Source organism: Candoia aspera, chromosome 3 (genome assembly GCF_035149785.1).
Source record: "Candoia aspera isolate rCanAsp1 chromosome 3, rCanAsp1.hap2, whole genome shotgun sequence".
NCBI classification, from domain to species: domain Eukaryota; kingdom Metazoa; phylum Chordata; class Lepidosauria; order Squamata; family Boidae; genus Candoia; species Candoia aspera.
Genome location: NC_086155.1, coordinates 170,104,593 through 170,123,426, shown reverse-complemented (window position 1 = coordinate 170,123,426; position 18,834 = coordinate 170,104,593). Strand labels below are relative to the sequence as shown.

The following is an 18,834-nucleotide window of genomic DNA, read 5'->3' as shown; positions in this document are numbered from 1 at the left end:
TTGCCAAGAAAATGCAAACTTCTTACCATTCCATTACATTGACCATCCTTGATCCTCAGATACATTCTTGGGTGTTTTGCACTTTCAAACATACAAACCCCAGAGCTGATTTTATGAACTTTCCAGTAAGAGTCATCAGCCTGATTTCCTGCTCCGCTGCAGCTCCCATCAGATCTCAGGCAGAGAAACTGGCAGTAGCTTGTAGTGAGCAAAATTATTGCACTGTTGTAGAATACACCCTAGAAATCAGCAAACAGAACCAGCTGCAAATAATATTGCATTTCAAATCTCCCATTCTTCATCTTTTTACCTCCAGTTTAATTCCCTTTCCCCAAGCTGGTATTTTCCATATGTCTCCCAGCTAGTATTGCAAGGAGTCAATAGTGGACTGATTTATAGCTTGTAATTTGTTCAACAAGCCATGATTTAAAGCAATTGAGGCTAAGCAGTTTATTAATTCAGACTTGGTACTTTTTAGATGTAATAATTTAAAATCATTTGATACAAGAGTATAAGAAACTAAGGAAATTTTGTATGTTGCTGATCAAGTGATTTCTCAAAGTTATTGCAGTCTTCAGCTCCATCTAGTGGGAAGAGGTTGCTTATCTTCTGAAAGCTGTTCATTCACTAATTGCGTGGGCCTATGCATCACATTCCATCTTTTTCCTTGTCTCTTACCTTTACATGGACAACAAACTCCTTGGTTAGCCCTGCATAGCCTGTGTTATCATCAGCTACCGTGCCTTGGAAATTGAAAGAAATAATTTGCCCTGGATTCTGGGAAGATTCCAGGATGGTGCAACGATTTGGCTGAACATGAACTTGCAGCTCACAGTGGTTTTCACCATAGTTCTAATAAAGAGCAAAATGGGATTAGTCAACATTAATAGACATGCTGGAAATGGATACAATTTTAGATCATAGCATTTCAGTGTTGCATAACCATACCACTCTGCATTGACAGCAGCACAAACCTATTCTCTCCTATAGGGATACAGATTTCACTCTGTTGTGTTCAAGAAGATGAAACACATTATAAAACCTAAACCAGGAAATAGGATTAGTGGATTAGTCCTTCAGCATTACTGGCATTACCACAGTTTAATGGGTAATGCTTTTGACTAAAAAGAATATTATTAACTGAATTATAACCTGATATTAGCATTGATATTATAATAATTCAGCATGAAGTGCATAGATTTGGGGTGCCAATAAAGGCAGAGAAAAGACCTCTCAGGCCTTCCTCCAACAATGGTACAATGCCTTTTAGGGCTCAATTCCCACTGCTGCTAAGTTTTCCCTTTCAGTATCATCATCACATATTGATCAGTTCCTAATTGTTCCAGTTGTTATTGTATCAATCAAATGTGTCATAAGATTGTGGCAAATCTGTGAAAGCATTTCCACACAGCTACAGTAGAGGTTCTGGTAGTTCCCCCCCACCCCAGAAAGAAGACAGTTGATCAATAAATGGAATGATAGCACAACCAAAGAACTTCATAATCCAGTTTCAGCAGTCTGAAAGTTGTTTCCTTTTTCTCTCAATTATGTGTATCCAGAAATATTGTTAAAATGGTGCTTCATGATATAATAGAAAGCAATTACAGGTTACATGACAAAAGACCTTTTTTTAAAACCTATGAAAAAAAGCTCTAAATTTTAATTTGAAAGATAAGAATAAAATAAAAGATGTGCTGGATCAGACAAAAAGTGATACTTGGGAATAGTTGCTTGAAAGCTTTTGGCAGCCTTTGTCTCCTTTTATCCCATCCCAAGACAAACATCTTTGCATTTCAAGGATTTAACAAAATCAGTTTAGAAAATGGGGAAGGCAGATCATTATGTGGCTCACTGCATACTTTTAGTCAATATTTGGTTTTGACTTCTCTCATGTTCCTGATCAACTTTCTTGAGCACCAACATAATGGAATAAAAGATAAGAGGCATGGTGAAATTTTTACCATTCCGGTGACTGAGGCGTGAGCAAGTGCAAGCGCAAGATGTGGCATTGGATGACTTCTAAGAACACATAGGCTTCCTTTCTTGACTGCCACTTCAAAAAGACCTGATGAGTTCAGAAAAACAACAACAAACCTAATTAGATGTTTCATAATAATTGAATACTGAATTCCTTTAATCCCCCAAAATTGCATGAAGTTTACATCTATGAAAATATGTGGGATTTCTTTTCCCTTCCTGTTGATATAAAACATAAGGCTACTAGATCTGTGAATCTGAGACTCTTATTTTAAGGTTGTGAACCCTTGGAAGTTTTATCCTGAGATAACAGTCCTTTTCTCATTCCAGTCCTGCAGCAATCATGGGAAATTATCCATGGGGTGATATATGGCAAGAGCAGATACATTAACTTTCCTTTCCATAGCATGTTGACCTCTGTGGAGAAGTCAACTGGAATCTCACCTCTGCAAGAAAATGTACAATTTTCATACATTCCCATGAATTGGAAGTATGAAAATGCATAATTTTCATACATCCAATTCTGTGGATTTCTAGATGGGGTGATTTTTGTTTTACAGGAATGGCATTGTGGATTTAATTACCCTGTTCACATCACAGAGGATTAATGAACCTATTGCAGCCTATACTTTAGAGAAAAATATTTTAAAATGAGTTACCTCACCATTTTTTATCACTTATCAGGGTGCACTGGAGCTTGCAGATTGGAGGGTGGGAGCAGTTTGTGTGCTTGGATCACCTACTCCAGATACAGATGAAAGTAATGATATGGAACTATTCATTCAAATCTCAGTAAAACTCCATTTACTAGAAAGAATCACCAATGTTCTTTGCTTTGCTGTTATGTCCATTTTTAGCCAATCTAATTTCCCACATTTTAAGTAGCTGATCCAACGAAAGTTGTACTATAGCTTTCCAGTATTTTGCAAAAGGTCTGGTGGCTAATAGAATTATTTAAAAAAAAATAGGCTTCAACGTTTTAATTTGGGGAAATACAGACAATAAACAGGAGGAATAATATACCAAAAATTGTTTATTTTTTTTCTCTATTTCCTCCAGAACAACAGACGAAACTGAGTATTTAAACAGCAGTGCCCCAGAGAGAGTAATATGTACCAATTTGACTACAACTCCTTCAACCTAATCTAGAAATATTAAGGTGGAAGCAGATCACTTTTATGGTCACTTCTTGATAATTTAACAGAACAGATTTGAAGGGAATGTTATGTCATAAAGACTTCTGATTCCTTGAGTACAAATCCTGGATTCCTTTCCCATAATTTTAAAGATTTTTAAGAGAGCTTGGGGTATTTGACATGAGTTTTGAATAATATCTTTTCTTTGATTTTTGAAGGAATTTCTTTGAATTCTTTGAAGAAGTTATACACCATTCTTCATAAAACATTAATTAACGTAATAGATGACATCTGGTATGTTTAAAAAGAAATGACTGAACTTGAAATTGAGGCCAGTTCTTCCACGAAATATATCCAACCAAGATAGGTTTCCAATAAATAAACACATTCTTCCTTCTAAAGTGTCTGCTGTTTTTCCATATATACTTAACTTACTTACAAAAAAAATGGACAGCACCCAATGGTGAAAGACCCCTTTACAGCTTTTTCAGCAATTCTGAAATTGGTGTGTTGGTTTTAACAATATTTCAGGGGTGATAGAAATAACAGGATGCCAGATGCGGGCTACAAAAAAGTCCAGGTAACAGTGATATATATTAGGGTTCAGCAGTGTTTTGGATTTAATCTCTAAAAAGTGCTTCAGAGCTCATAGGATTGTGAATATAGCACCTGTCCATAACACCTTAAGGCAGTTGTATCTGTATGCCTAGTTTCTGTATGCTATGCAATGCACCAAAACACACACTGATGAGCTAAAGTGTCCGTTGGGGTTATAAAATCTATGTAAAGATATAATAAGATACTGCCCTCCCTTAAGATTATTTCCATAGTGTGTATCCATAAAGAATTCTCATTGTGTCACAGGATAAACAAAATTTACCATATCTGTCTTTCTTGTCACCGAGGGCATCCACCATTCCATCTTGCCGGAGACGTATAAAACCATGGGTCATCTTGTTGTAAAACTGAAGTATATTGCCTTTCTGAAATTTCCATTTCTCAGCTGCCCACTAGAAGCATTGTAAAACAAAGAAAGACAAGTCATTACCCCATAAAAGAACCTTCCTTACATTAGGTTTGTGCATTTCCAGATGCCAGTGGCTTCATTACCTAAATCCTAGTAAGACTTTTCACAGCAGCCTGAAAATTTCTCACCATTACTATCCTCACAATATTCATATTCTTCATATGCACTTCACAGAGGAGTCTAAAGAGTGTCTTCCAGACAGTGCCTCACCTCCCATCCCAATCATTGCTTTACTGCATATTTTTATCAAAGCAATTTAAAAAATGGTCAAAAGCACAGTGAAATGGCCCCAGGTGGCATGATGTTCTGATCTTTTCAGGGAGGATATAGCCATTCAATTTAAAAAGCACATATAAAGGGTGGAGGAGAGGAGAGAGATTATGTAGCTTTCAAATAACTTTATTTATTTTCAGCTTTTAAAAAAAAAATTACCATGTCTTTTTTCTTGATTTCTAGTTCTTGTTCTGTAGAAAAGCAAATATTGGTATGAGTAAAATATAACAAAAAGTAAATCATCCCATTAGAATCAAAACAGCTTGCCAATGCACTTAAATTCAATAAAATTCTAATGAAATTCATAAATTGTATAGGGTAGAAATGGCCCTCCATGAACAGAGACTAGCTCCATTAACTGATGGACATGACGACCACAGAAGCCCTCAGCATTCTGAGACTACTTTCAGTGGTTTTCAACAGCAGAGGGCTCCCCCACAGAGAACAACCTTAACTCTGCTAGATTCAAAGCTCTTATCTTCCCCAAAGACTCAAGCCTCAGGCTCTTAAATTATTTTTCCCTCATTGAAACTGAAGGGAGGATTCAAAACATCAAAATACCCCAAAGCTGCTGTTTGTTACCACTCTTCCTTCCCTGGCACCATGGCCTTTGCGAACTGGGTTGTTTGCCATTTGAGTTCTGCTTTCACTTAAGCTAGGATTGCAAGCCTAGGCAGATTTATTTAAAAGTAAACATATCTGTGATACCACTTTGATGGCTGAAAATGAAGAGGAACTGAGGAGCCTTATGATGAAGGTGAAAGAAGAAAGTGCAAAAGCTGGTTTGCAGCTAAACCTCAAAAAAACCAAGATTATGGCAACCAGCTTGATTGATAACTGGCACATAGAGGGAGAAAATGTAGAAGCAGTGAAAGACTTTGTATTCCTAGGCGCAAAGATTACTGCAGATGCTGACTGCAGTCAGGAAATCAGAAGACGCTTAATCCTTGGAAGAAGAGCAATGACAAATCTCGATAAAATAGTTAAGAGCAGAGACATCACACTGACAACAAAGGCCCGCATAGTTAAAGCAATGGTGTTCCCTGTAGTAACATATGGCTGCGAGAGCTGGACCATAAGGAAGGCTGAGCGAAGGAAGATCGATGCTTTTGAACTGTGGTGTTGGAGGAAAATTCTGAGAGTGCCTTGGACTGCAAGAAGATCCAACCAGTCCATCCTCCAGGAAATAAAGCCAGACTGCTCACTTGAGGGAATGATATTAAAGGCAAAACTGGAATACTTTGGCCACATCATGAGAAGACAGGACACCCTGGAGAAGATGCTGATGCTAGGGAGAGTGGAAGGCAAAAGGAAGAGGGGCCGACCAAGGACAAGATGGATGGATGATATTCTAGAGGTGACGGACTCGTCCCTGGGGGAGCTGGGGGTGTTGACGACTGACAGGAAGCTCTGGCGTGGGCTGGTCCATGAAGTCACGAAGAGTCAGAAGCGACTAAACGAATAAACAAAAACATATCTGTGAAGTAAACTTGTTTAGGATTATTTAGCTTCTGGGCTCTGCTAATCCTTCTGTCTCAAAGAAACATCCAGTGATATTATTCCTATCATAAACAGTGTGCCAGACTGCAGGAAACCCAGAACCTGGTATTCTCTAGACCACACAGAAAATAAACTGCAGTGACTTTTTCAGAGAATGTCCTTGCCCAAGGACTTTGGCGTATACTTACTCTTTGCAATGGTATCATTATCAATGACATAGAGTTCTCTGACAATTTTGCCATCATCTTCTCCTTGATCTAGCCACCTTTTGGGAAGAAATATATTATGTAAAAAGAATATATCTTGGCATGCATTTATACCAAAATATTAATATTTTCTGAGTTAAAAACTTTACATGCAGGAAATCAGGGATGCACTTTGGGCCAATTCTTGATTATACAGAAAAACGTGGCTGCCTGATTGGATGAAGATCATGCCAGGGATGATGACAATTATGAATGGAAAAGTCCATTAAACTGATACACATGACAGTATGAAGAACTAAAGACACACAGGCATACATATGGAGGTGCAAACAATTCATTTTCTATATGAAAAAGGGTTAGTACACATTTTAAGACTGTGTAGAAACTTTCTTGCAGCCATCATTGTTTTTGGTGAGGGCAAGAGGAGACAATTGTCTGTAGGTTAGAAAAGCACCAGAAGAAATGGATTGAGACAGAAAATGAAGATCTTCAGGTTAAACAAAATGAATGTGTAATTGATATCAACAAATCATTCCTACATTTACATTGCATTTCAAGAACTTATTTCCTTTAACCTTTGTTACTGAGCATGAGACTACAGTATAAGCTGCTCAATTATATTTTATTTATTTATTTATTTATTTTTCTATCCCACCTTTATTATTTTTATAAATAACTCAAGGCAGGAAACATACCTAATGCTCCTTCCTCCTCCTATTTTCCCCACAACAACAACCCTGTGAGGTGAGTTGGACTGAGAGAAAGTGACTGGCCCAAGGTCACCCAGCCAGCTTTCATGCCTAAGGCGGGACTAGAACTCCTGGTCTCCTGGTTTCTAGCCCACTGCCTTAAGCCTTAGTAAGAAAATATTTACTTATTTTCATACTTACTAAGGCTTATATGCACTCTAATGCATATATACTGTACATACCTAATGTGTGCATACATAAAAATAAAGCTCAGCCACAAATCCATGGAGCTGCATGATCTAAAATTAGATAAAGTACTTAAATGGAATATAATTTGGGAACATTCTTCCTTGAATAGTCACAATATAATTCATTCATTGTAAAGGAATCAGTAACAAAGATTATTTTACAGGACAGCATACATACTGGCAAGGGTTTGACTCTATGTGAACATGAAGCATGAAACAGGGCAAGCATAATTATAATATCAGATATCAAATACACAACAGTTTTTTTCTGTATGTGCACATGAAAACCATTAGAAGTACATTGGTCCTGACTTTGCTACTTCAAAACAAATCTGAAGTGGTTCTGATTTCAGGCAGAATATAGAGCTTGAAGCTGTATATGATTAGGGCTAGGTATATATTTATCTCAGGTATCAGAGGCATTTTTCCACTCTATACCAGTTGCTGGAGAACATGAGTTCATGTTCTCAGTTTGTGGCCTTCCCTTAGGGCTACTATATCTGGGCTGTAAAATTCCACATGACCACCAGATGGCAGCAAAGAGAAAAAAAAGTATGGCTGTCATCTTGTGATCATCAGGATGTTTGTAATCCAGCTGTGGTAAGGCCACAGGCCTTACAGGTAACTGAATGCTGAAGCAGAAGATTTTAGGCTTGACACAAATGTGCTCTTAAGTTCAGATTAAAATGAAGTCAAGAAATTTTCTGTTAGCAGAATTATCTTTCTAACAAAAAACAACAACCAGGCAAGTTTCTTTCAAAGACTATGTGGTGACATAGGGGTGGTGTTGACCTGCCAGGAGAGGGCAGTCTGTTATATCATATATCAGATGTTACTTTAGAAGGCTGCTGCACAATGGAGTATTTAAGTAATATATGTATCACGTGCGGTTTTACCATCTGCAATACCTGTTCGCATATCTCTGTGAATGCACATCTGTACCATATATGTCTTACATATTGATATTTTGTTTATGTATCCACAATTTTGGGTTCAAATTCAAATCACATGAAGCTACGCAAGAGATATTCTATTGTAGTTGAAGTTGACACACTCAAAAAGTGAAAAACACCTGAATTTGCTCAGTAGTGTTTTAAGGAAGAGTTGAAAATGAGAATTCCACATGGAGCTTAATTTGGGCTGAGGGTTTTTTTCCCCCATTAGCAATCAGCTGTTTGAAAATTCAGCTTGACCATTACTGCAGGGTTAAGGGAAAGATGAGGGGCAGATGAGGATAGTTTTTAAGGAGTCTGAAGCTGCAGGTGCTTTGGTTCTTAGTGCCAGCCTGCTCCTCATCTTTCCCAAAGATCAAAGAATGGGAAAAGTCAGCTTCTGGGCAGCTAGTCTTGGAAAGCTCCCCCAGCCAGGAGGACCTTCAATTGTCAGCTACCTACTGCTTTGCCTGTCTCATGTCTTTCCCTTAGTAGACCCAATCAGATGAAAAGACTACATTGTGAACTGGTTGCTATGGTCATTAAAAATAATAAACTGCACAAACCTGTGGCATATGAAGATATAATCTGAGTTAGTGATAGGATCCTGGATTACAATTTTCTCCAGAAACCAACCATTTCCTAGGTGAGAATATAAATATTTCATTCTTAATAGTGAAATCAAGTCAAGTATGTATTAATATCACTACTATCTCATGGGATTGTCCTGTGCTGACTCATTCTCAAGTGCAAGCTACATCCTCATATATCTAACTCAATAAGACTTCATATATATTACTTTCTCCTGAGTTCTTTACATCCTTGTTTGCTATTGCAGAATAGTTGGATGAGAGGCTGTGAGAAGCAGGCAGGGAAGCTCAATTGATGTGAAAAGAGGCAGTGCAGGACAGCCCAGATGTGGAGGGAGCAGGAAGGAAATATTTCAAAGAGACTCCACCTTAAATGGTTTGGTATCAGCCTGCCTGGGAATATACCTTTACAGGTTTTAAAATTATTTTTTTACCTGTCTAGCACTGAAGATGCCTTTCTGAAATCTGTATGGCTTTTGCTTGTTGAATTTATCAGCTACACATGGCTTGATAAGTTGAAAGAGCAGCACACACACGTGAACCATTTTTTTTGTACTTCATTTAAATAATGTATACACTGCTACAGTTTCCAAATGTATATTTTTCACACTTACCAGAAGCAGTGCTGGAGAGGGATGTCTAGATCTCCCACACGTAATTTGCTTTCCATAAATGGGGTGCTGCCTTTTCTTCAAAAATGCTTAACTACTCCTAAACTCCCAATAGTTCTATGAACAGACCATATCACCTTTTTTACGGCACTGAAGTGTGTGTGTGTGTATATATTTTAAAATTTCTGACCTGAGCCAAGTCCATTGTGTCCTACAACAATTTTATATAAATGTCCAAGGTGCACAGCTTCAAGTGAGAAAGTATCAGCCTGCAATCAAGCAAATAATGTATGTTTAATTTTAAGAGAATATTATAACTTGAGTTATAATGTCCAGGGTTAAAAACTTTGGTTTGTGTTTTCTCTCTCTCTCCACATATGTAAATGTGAAACAGAAACTCTAAACAAGTTTCTATTTGTAGTAAAAGAGCAATGGCAAAAATACATTTTATTGATTGCTTAGCTATTAAACACACTTGAGTTTTAAAAAAAATGAGTAAGAGGTTTTACTCCAATTAATTGAATTAAACTATGATGAATCATTTTTAAAGTCACACACACTAACCCCCCCTAAGATTTCCCGTAAGTTTAGTCTCTACAAGGTTATATTGCCTCAGGCTAATTAAGGGAGTGAATATAGCATCGCCACAAAATTGCTACATTAAAGCTAAATTAACTTTGCAATGCCTAGAAGTACTTACTTTTCATACTAAAAATTTAGGATGCAATTTCCTCTCTTGCCCCACAAATAACTGTTCTGTACATTTTCTGTAAGTTTTACATATAAATAGATGTTTAGCGCCTTTCTGCTAGCAAATACCAAAGGGAGTCACATATCCTTGACTGAAAGAGGAGGAAGAGGATATCAACATATTTATTCAACCTTCCTTCCTAATGGAGTATATATGGGTATGAGCAGAACACAAATTCTATGAAGTTATTTTTAATAAAATTTGTTTTAGATGCAGATCTACACACATTAATAGTAGTTGCTGAATTGTGAAAACAATTATATTGTTTATATGAAGTCCTTTTATTTATTTATTCTGCATATTTATAAGGCCACTCAACTCAAGGAATGTGACTCTGGGCAGTGTACAACAGAAGTAAATATTGAAAAAAAATATTATAAATAGAAAAAATAACTCTACATTGCTAAAAAAAAAAATACGCCAACATATAATATGGTGAACCAAATGGAATAATTGAAAAAAACAAAATAGGACTCCCCTCAACTGGACCTAAATGTCTAGGGAAAAAGCCAAAAGTGACATTTCAGGGAGAAAAAAAAATACTTTCATATATGGTAGACCTATTCGGTATCTTGCAGCATGGGAAGAGGGCATTTGCTTCAATTCACTCACTTGTCCTTTCATGTGTTTTTGAGGTTTCGCTGACCTACGCAGTTGTCGGCACCCTGTGTCACCTTTTTCTCCATAGGTAGCTATATAGACATCAGCTTCTGTTCCAGCATTCCATAGATCACCAGTTAGTACATGCACCTTGTACATCACCACTGATAATAAAGAAATACAACAATTTACAAACATTTATGCTTTGTATACAATATTCTTATACTGCTAACTCAACATGTATCAACATCATGTTTGTTTGTTTGTTTGTTTGTTTGTTTGATGTATATACCCACCCATCTCAAGTATGTGACTCTGGGTGGTTCACACCTAAAAACAATTCAAATATATACAAATATTAAAACAAGAAATAAAACACACAGTGGCCAGAGAATCATACAAAACCCTCAACATAGCCAAAAAGTGGGCTCCCACACCTAGGGCCCCAGACTCAGGCACAGAACCAGGTCTTAAAAGCCTTATGAAAGGCCAGCAGGTGGGGGCCAGCCTAATCTCAGAGGGTGATGTTCCAGTTGGCAGGTGCCGTGGCAGATAAGGCTTTTCTTCAGGGCCCCATCAGCCAACACTCCTTGGCTGATAGAACCTGCAACCTGCCCATCCTGCCTAAATGTCCTGCTGCATCAAGCAGGACAGATAGAAACAAATCATATGTTTGTCACTGAGGTTGAAACCTAACAAAACAAATCTTCTAGAGCTGTGAATCAAACCAAAGACCTAAGTAGTCCATTGTTCTTCTCCCTCAGTGGCCAACCCAACTGCTAATCATGTTTAAACATTATTAAGAGTTTTTCCCACCATAAAGCCAGTTTGGTCTAGTGGTTAAGGCACCAGCATAGAATCCAGGAGACTGTGAGTTCTAGACCCGCCTTAGGCATGAAAGCCAGCTGGGTGACCTTGGGCCAGTCGCTCTCTCTCAGCCCAAGAGCCAATCAGGTATCGTATGAGAGTTCTAGTCCCGCCTTAGGCTTGAACGCCAGCTGGGTGACCTTGGGCCAATCGCTCTCTCTCAGCCCAACACACCTCACAGGTTTGTTGTTGTGGGGAAAATAGGAGGAGGAAGGAGTATTAGGTATGTTTACCACCTTGAGTTATTTATAAAAGCAATAAAGGTGGGACAATAAATAAATAAATAATATATACTTAATCCCCTTAAAAGTAATCAATTGGCAGCCATCTCTATATCTTGTGGAAGGAAATTTATTTATTTATTTATTTGTCCCATTTGTCCCTGCCCATCTCCTCCCATCAGGGGACTTAATAATATTTCCATGGACTGTGTAAATACTTTATTTTGTTTGTCCAGATTCTTCTATCATTCAGCTTCAATGTATGACTGCAATTTTTAAAATTATTTTTGATATAGGTGTTATTCCAGTTCTTTTGTTCTTTTGGCTGTTCTTGCTCCTTGTTTTCCATTGATACAATGATGGTCTTTTCTTTTCAAGGTACAATGATTATGAAGCATACAGAATTCCAAATCTAACTTGTATAAAAGTCTTATTAGTTTTATTTTTTGTTCCTTTCCTAACACTCCTCAACCTGGAATAAATAGCTTTTATGTGCAGGAACCAGATTTACTGACTGTTCTAGATGGTACTGCATGCTTCTAGAAAGCTTGAAGACAGGCTGTGCATATGATGGTCTCAATGGCTAGAAGGTGATTGATATACCTGCTGTTGTAATACATGGAATTTATGTTTCAAAGTTTGGCAGTATCTTGATTGCAGCACATTGCATTATTGCCTTTGAAGATTAATTCAGAAGCTTCAGTTACTGCAGAATCTATATTTAATGATTATATATCATAGCCCTGATTTCCTATTAAACAATTCTTATGCATAAATAGATATTTTGAAATTACTCAATGACCACAGTGATCAAATATGTATCTTCTTATTCTGAGTTTCTTACCTGGAAGAAGGGGCTGGCCCTGGTGCAAAACAGGAAGTTCCTGACTGATTTCACCTTCATCTTGAGTTTGCATCAGCCACTTTTCAACAGAGAAATCATACTTTTCCCCTGTTACAAGATTCTGCAATTGCAGCTGAAAGATAGTCAATTGAATCTAGATTATTTTAGCATCTTTGCAGAAATGAAGTAGGGCTTTTTGCTATTAGAATCCATTCTATTAGGACCGAATGCTGAGCTTATGCTTAAAAAAAAAAAAAGACCATGAGAGTCATTTTTTACACTCATTTTATAGGCATGGGATGGTTTTTCCAACTAAAACTAATTCAAAGGTTTACTATTTTTGTAGTATATGTTTCATTTATTTATTTATTTATCAAATTTTTATCACTGCCCATCTCCCCCCACAAGGAGGGACTCTGGACCCTACAAAGAGGGACTCTATTGCATACATGCAAATACACATATAAACATACTTATGCCTGTTTATATGCATATTTTTGCACGTATGCAATACTGTGATTGTGCATCTCAGAACTGTAAAGGTAGAAGAGGACTTTGTGTGTATAAAGTGAACAAAATGCTGTCATTCCCTGCACTGAAACAGTCAAGAGATCCTGAAGAAATCTCAATCCTATTTATTAAATTCTATAGTAGTGGAAACTTTTGACTGAGACTATATTAAATTGACATAATCAGGAAGACATCAAGCATGATCAGGAAGACATCTATGTTTTGGGGGACTGGGTATTTAAGAGGAATTGAAATAGACAGACAGACAGACATGTCTATATGTATGTATGTACTATATGTTGTGGATGTTCATAAAAATTTATTTCTCTCTATCCAATATGGGAGGATAATATATAAGGCTCTAACTGTCTAAGAATGAAATAGGTTAATTATCAATGTAAGATGATAATAATTTAAACTGTAATAATTTAAACTGTATATTATTTATGTAACTGTTTCGGCCTGAGTGGTTATTTTCTTTTCCATTCCCAACTGATGAATAAAAGTTAGGTGCTGGTTCTTCCACATTACAGCTTTTTGTACTTGATTTCTTTAATTATCCATGTTTCACAGCACAAAGAATGTCCTTATGGAGATTTTGGGCTTCCACACACACAGAGACAGATACAGAGTTCTGTGGGAAAGTATTTGGATTTTGGATTTTCTTAATATTTGCATTTCTATGCCACTAAATGACATCAGAGCTTCATGTGGGTCCTATAAATATAGAGTCTTAAGTCAACAAATACTGTAACACCAAAGCTTGGTGCTTGTTTCTTTTATTTTATGAATGAAGCCATCTAACTGCAACCTAATAGTGGAGCCCAGGATTCTCTGTAAACAAGGTAATGTTCTAACAGTGTTCTACTACAGACAGTTCATGGTTAAAAAGGTAAGCAAAACCAATTCCTATCATGTTTATGGTTAAGAGATCATCTGTGATTTCCAAAGGCATCACAAGATGCTTCTCTAATTTTATGTATGGCATAAAGTTATGTATGGCAGATAAGTTTCTTTAGATGCTATTTTTTCACTAAAAATTCACAGTGGGATGGCAAACATAAGTTTATCCCCTGCTGTATTCACTAGTGTCTTTCTTCTTTTTTTAATAGGCAAAGTCAAATACTTTCATGTTAACATTCTGTTTCTTTGGAAAAGCCCTATTAAACTGCATATTTGAAGAGGGAATCAACTCTTGCTATAAGTTTATTTATAAGACGATTAATTGGATTAGTTTATACATCATGCTAAGCCAGAATGTGATTTGCTTGGTGTAAGCTTATTGTAAGATGAGAATTCAGTCACTGTAATTTTATGAACCGTGGTTTATTGCTTTGCATTATGTGTGAGCCAAGTGACTATGACCTGTTCAGTGAACTATTGCTAGAATAAACATCAGTTTAATGCAATTTTGCAAGGTGGATGGACTCAATTTCAGTGACAATGGGTGCAACATTTGGAAGACCTGAAAGACCAAGTTGGGGACAGAACCTCCTGGGGAACAACTATTTGTGTAGTTCCTAAGAGTCGACACTCACTTGATGGCACACAATCAATCAATAATGCAATGTCATACCTCATTCTGTGTTACTGGTATTATTCACTGTCTTCCATTACTTAGCCTCTACTTGAAAATATATGGCAAACATTGATTTCATATAGTTGACCATTCCCTTAGAATTTCATTATTCCAATCACAAAATCAGACACAGCAACGTTCTGTATCTTAGCATTGTGACGATATAGCACATAGTATGTTCATGATTGATATTTTGGGTAATATTTTCACTTTGCTAAAATCTTCAAATGTAACAAGGGGCTTATATGCAGCTCATTCGTGATTGGAGCAGCATATAGGCATGAATGAATGAATGAATGAATGAATGAATGAATAAATAAATAAATAAAGGCATTCATTTATGTCACCTCTTTGCAGTGCCAAGCAGGGGTTTCTCCAGAATTATTATGTCCTATCCGTATTTTGTACAGATCTCCCAAGTCCTCTGTGTGAATCTGTTCACATAATATAACAAATCAAATAGTAGATCATATAGCTTTTTGAAAACAAATATGGTACTGTAACTTCTTTTTATATATAAAATTTATAATATATTTCTAATCAAAACACTTCTAGGACATTCCAAAGGAAAAATCTCTGCCATTTTCAAAGGAAACTATGAATTTATTTTGAATTTTCCTTCACGCTAAGCTTAAATCTAGATAAACATATACTGTACCATCTTCCCAACGTGTTGCCCTCAAAATGATTTGGACCTCAATCATCATAAGCTTCAGTCAGGGTGAAGACTGAAATACAATACACTCAAACAGAAAGTCTAAGACCACAATCAAATGAGGAACAGAATGTTCACTAGAATAACATTTGACAGTTTATTAAAATAAATTTACGAAGACTTAAAATGATTATCATAGAGGCCAGAATGATTGCATCACCCATTTGAAGATTACTGATTAATTTCTTTTTTACAGCAATCATTGTTCAATTTAATCTATATTTTTCAGGAAGTAAATTCATTAAAGTCAAAATTACATAGCTTTGTTTAGTCATACATAATATTGTTTTGACAAAGCATGAAATAACCTTACAGGTGTAATGAGTTGCCAGTGGTTGAATTTCAGTTTGCATCTTTTCTGTCCCATACATTTGAGTAGACAAAAAGCAAGCATCCATCCGACCAATGGAATTCCAGCAATATTTCATTTCTGATCCTCCTTTCTTCCAAAAACCCTTATACCTCCCCATTTCATCTACTTGCCCTTAGCAACAAATGGCAATATCTACCCATGGATAGGCTATATTTGTAATATCTTGACTTGATTCATATTCAGCAAGGGGCAGTGACATACACAGAACTCTTTTGCTGGTGTTTTAGAAGTCAGAACTGTCAGGCTTCCTTCAGTTTGAAAAAAGCCTTATCTAAAATAGATTTTCAAGTATACTTAAGTTCAGATAAGTACCCTTATTACTGAAAAATTATTAGGCAATCATGAAATAATTTCAGTTACTGTTGTATATGAAATGTAAGCCCTATTTAGAGTAAAATAAAGGTTCAAAATTGTTTCTCCTCTTTCCCCAACCTGAGCTTTGTAATGGGCTAGATGCCCATCTTCTTTTGAACAGGACAGAGTTTCCATCTTTCCCTTCTTTTGGTAACAGACAGACCAGATATCAAGCTGCATTTTTCACTTTTGTAACAGCTAATTCCCATTTCTCATGTGAGAATTAGCTCTTACAAAAGCAAGCAAAACTAGTCATTTGAATGAGTCCTATCAATTTTGTTAATTCATTCTTCTAGAATAAATCCCAAGCTAATGATCAAAGAGGAGAAGCAGTAACAGGAATTGCACTCACAGTAGCTCTCATTGTTCAGAGAGCTGTGCCACAAATTTAAGCTGCTACATCATGATTGCAATTAATATAATTTGCTACATATGATTACTTGAATTGGCCGCAAAATTGTGGCAGCTGAAATAGAAAATGACACCTTTTTTGTTTATGATATTGTTTCCCCACATAGTCATATATCACTGATGTAAAACCAATGAGAAATTTTAATAGTGTGGTACTATTCTAAACTCTTATTACATTATATACTTACAATGAAAGTATCTGTGCTTCCTCTTTCAAACACGTTTTTCTCCTCCCCATATAGGAAGACAGCTCCTGAATTACCTTGTTGTCCATATAACGTAATATAAACTTGTGAGCTGGTTCCTGAAGATGGCTGGTCACTGGTAAAAATTATTACCTTCCATTTCCCAGCTACAGAAACATAAAAATATATTTAAAACTATGTTGCCACCTGAAATACCTCCATTCTTGTGAGATCAGCTCCTCCCTAAATCAGTTCTAAGAGTCTAGAACTTTATTTTCAGTTAAGGCTTTATTACACATCTAGGCACTTCTTGCTTTATAGCAGCTTGTTTATTATTGGCTGTTTTATTCAATTGTGTTTATTGAAGATTGCTTTTATTTGGTATACTGCTTTGAGCTCTTTGGTGAAGAAAAGCTGTATAAAAACAAATAATTATAACAATATTTAATAAAAGTGAAATTAATATACAGTATGTAAAAGAAATGTAAATAATAATTTAGTTCCTGGATTTTGCTGATGCCACATCCAAATTATATTAACAACAACAATAGCAATAATAATATTAATCCCCCAATACAGTGTGTAAATTAACTTATAATGGCAACACTTACACTAATGAAATAATTCATAAATTAACAGCAGTGCCATTTTTAAAAAAAACATACAAATCCAGTATCTCTTTCAATAACCAGGAAACGAAAAGAAACAATGTTAAGTACGTCTCTAAAGCAAATATAACAAGACAATCCCAAACATTTCTCAATCCCTGCTGAAAATGAGCCCCAAGCAATCCTTAGAAGGTGATATAGTGAGAGTATCTTTCAAGCTATATAAACTCAGAACAGGGTGGAGATCCAAGTCTACATTCTTCCTACCCAGCATTCAGGTATATAGTATCAATAAGGCATTCATCTTCATCTAAATATATGCTTAAGCGTAAACAAAGTTTGCAAGGTCTTTTCTTCCTCCTCCTCCTCCTCCTCCCCCCCTCTCTTGGAGAAGAAATCTGACCAATTACACAAGAGTTTTCCTTACACAAGGGACGTGGTGGCGCTGCGGGTTAAACCGCTGAGCTGTCGATCGGAAGGTCGGCGGTTCGAAACCGCGCGGCGGGGTGAGCTCCCGTTGTTAATCCCAGCTCCTGCTCACCTAGCAGTTCGAAAACATGCAAATGTGAGTAGATCAATAGGTACCGCTTCGGCGGGAAGGTAACGGCGTTCCGAGTCGTCATGCTGGCCACATGACCCGGAAGTGTCTATGACAACGCCGGCTCCAAGGCTTAGAAACGGAGATGAGCACCGCCCCCTAGAGTCGGATTCGACTGGACTTTACGTCAAGGGAAACCTTTACCTTTACCTTTACCTTTCCTTACACAAATCCCTTTTACAACAAACCTGACTGGAATTTGAAGCAGCCATCCATCAGAAGGCGTATTTAGTTTTGGACCTTGTTTCTAAAATAGATGGTCTTCTTCTATTCCTGTTAATTATCCATGAAAGGAAGAGAAGTTTGTGATAGGCAGCCATTTATATTGGTTCATTCTGTCCCAATACATGTGCCTCGATAATAAGCTATGTTACTATTGATAGCAACAATAAATCTGTACAGAATTGTTTGTATTAATGGATTTTCTTCACTGGTTAAAATGCAGTATTATGCTCAATTATTAATCAAATATAGCAATATTGAAGGAATGAAAAGAAGGAAACTAGTTTCAAAAATTGCAGACTATGATATAAATGATAAGGGAATCTTTTGTTCCTTCCAGGGAACCCAAGTAGTTTGTAGTTCTCTTGGTACTCTGAAGGTACAAAAAATAGTCTGATCCTTGGGAGATTTAACTGGTACCTCTTAGTTCTTTGTCTCTACAGTAGATATGCTTAGAATCTTGAAAAATATAAATTCTGTGTACAGCTGACATACATGTTTTATTAAGGAATTCTAAACTGTTAAGGAATTAAAGAATTCTAAACTGTTGCTATCCTAATAAATAAAGATAATTGCTTCTGCTTATTTATTTTTTTCAGAAACACCACTCCAAACAAGCAACTTCCCCCATTTGTTCTTGTAACTGTACTTGGCAATATGATATAGACAGAGAGCTATCAGATCTGGGCTGCAGAAATGGAAGATACCCTGCAAAAATTTGGACATCCACTAGATGGCAGTAAAAGGATGCAGAAAAGTAAACGTCCAGTGAGCATCTGGATTTTTGCAGCCTGGATCTGGTAGCCC

The 18,834-nt window shown here is 36.6% G+C and overlaps 1 protein-coding gene across 1 annotated transcript in view; it reads right to left on the bottom strand.

The window, feature by feature from the left end:
• Positions 1-18,834, bottom strand: part of RP1 (RP1 axonemal microtubule associated) — a 203,098-nt gene that overhangs the window by 167,370 nt on the left and 16,894 nt on the right. Inside the window, exons 3-14 of the mRNA XM_063299285.1 lie at positions 16,603-16,766; positions 14,909-14,995; positions 12,473-12,605; positions 10,553-10,704; positions 9,380-9,458; positions 8,555-8,630; positions 6,102-6,178; positions 4,573-4,604; positions 3,994-4,123; positions 1,962-2,065; positions 679-852; positions 27-239 (exon numbers count right to left, since the gene is read on the bottom strand). Coding sequence (XP_063155355.1) covers positions 27-239; positions 679-852; positions 1,962-2,065; positions 3,994-4,123; positions 4,573-4,604; positions 6,102-6,178; positions 8,555-8,630; positions 9,380-9,458; positions 10,553-10,704; positions 12,473-12,605; positions 14,909-14,995; positions 16,603-16,766 — 1,421 coding nt within the window. The remainder of the gene's footprint in view (positions 1-26; positions 240-678; positions 853-1,961; positions 2,066-3,993; positions 4,124-4,572; positions 4,605-6,101; positions 6,179-8,554; positions 8,631-9,379; positions 9,459-10,552; positions 10,705-12,472; positions 12,606-14,908; positions 14,996-16,602; positions 16,767-18,834) is intronic.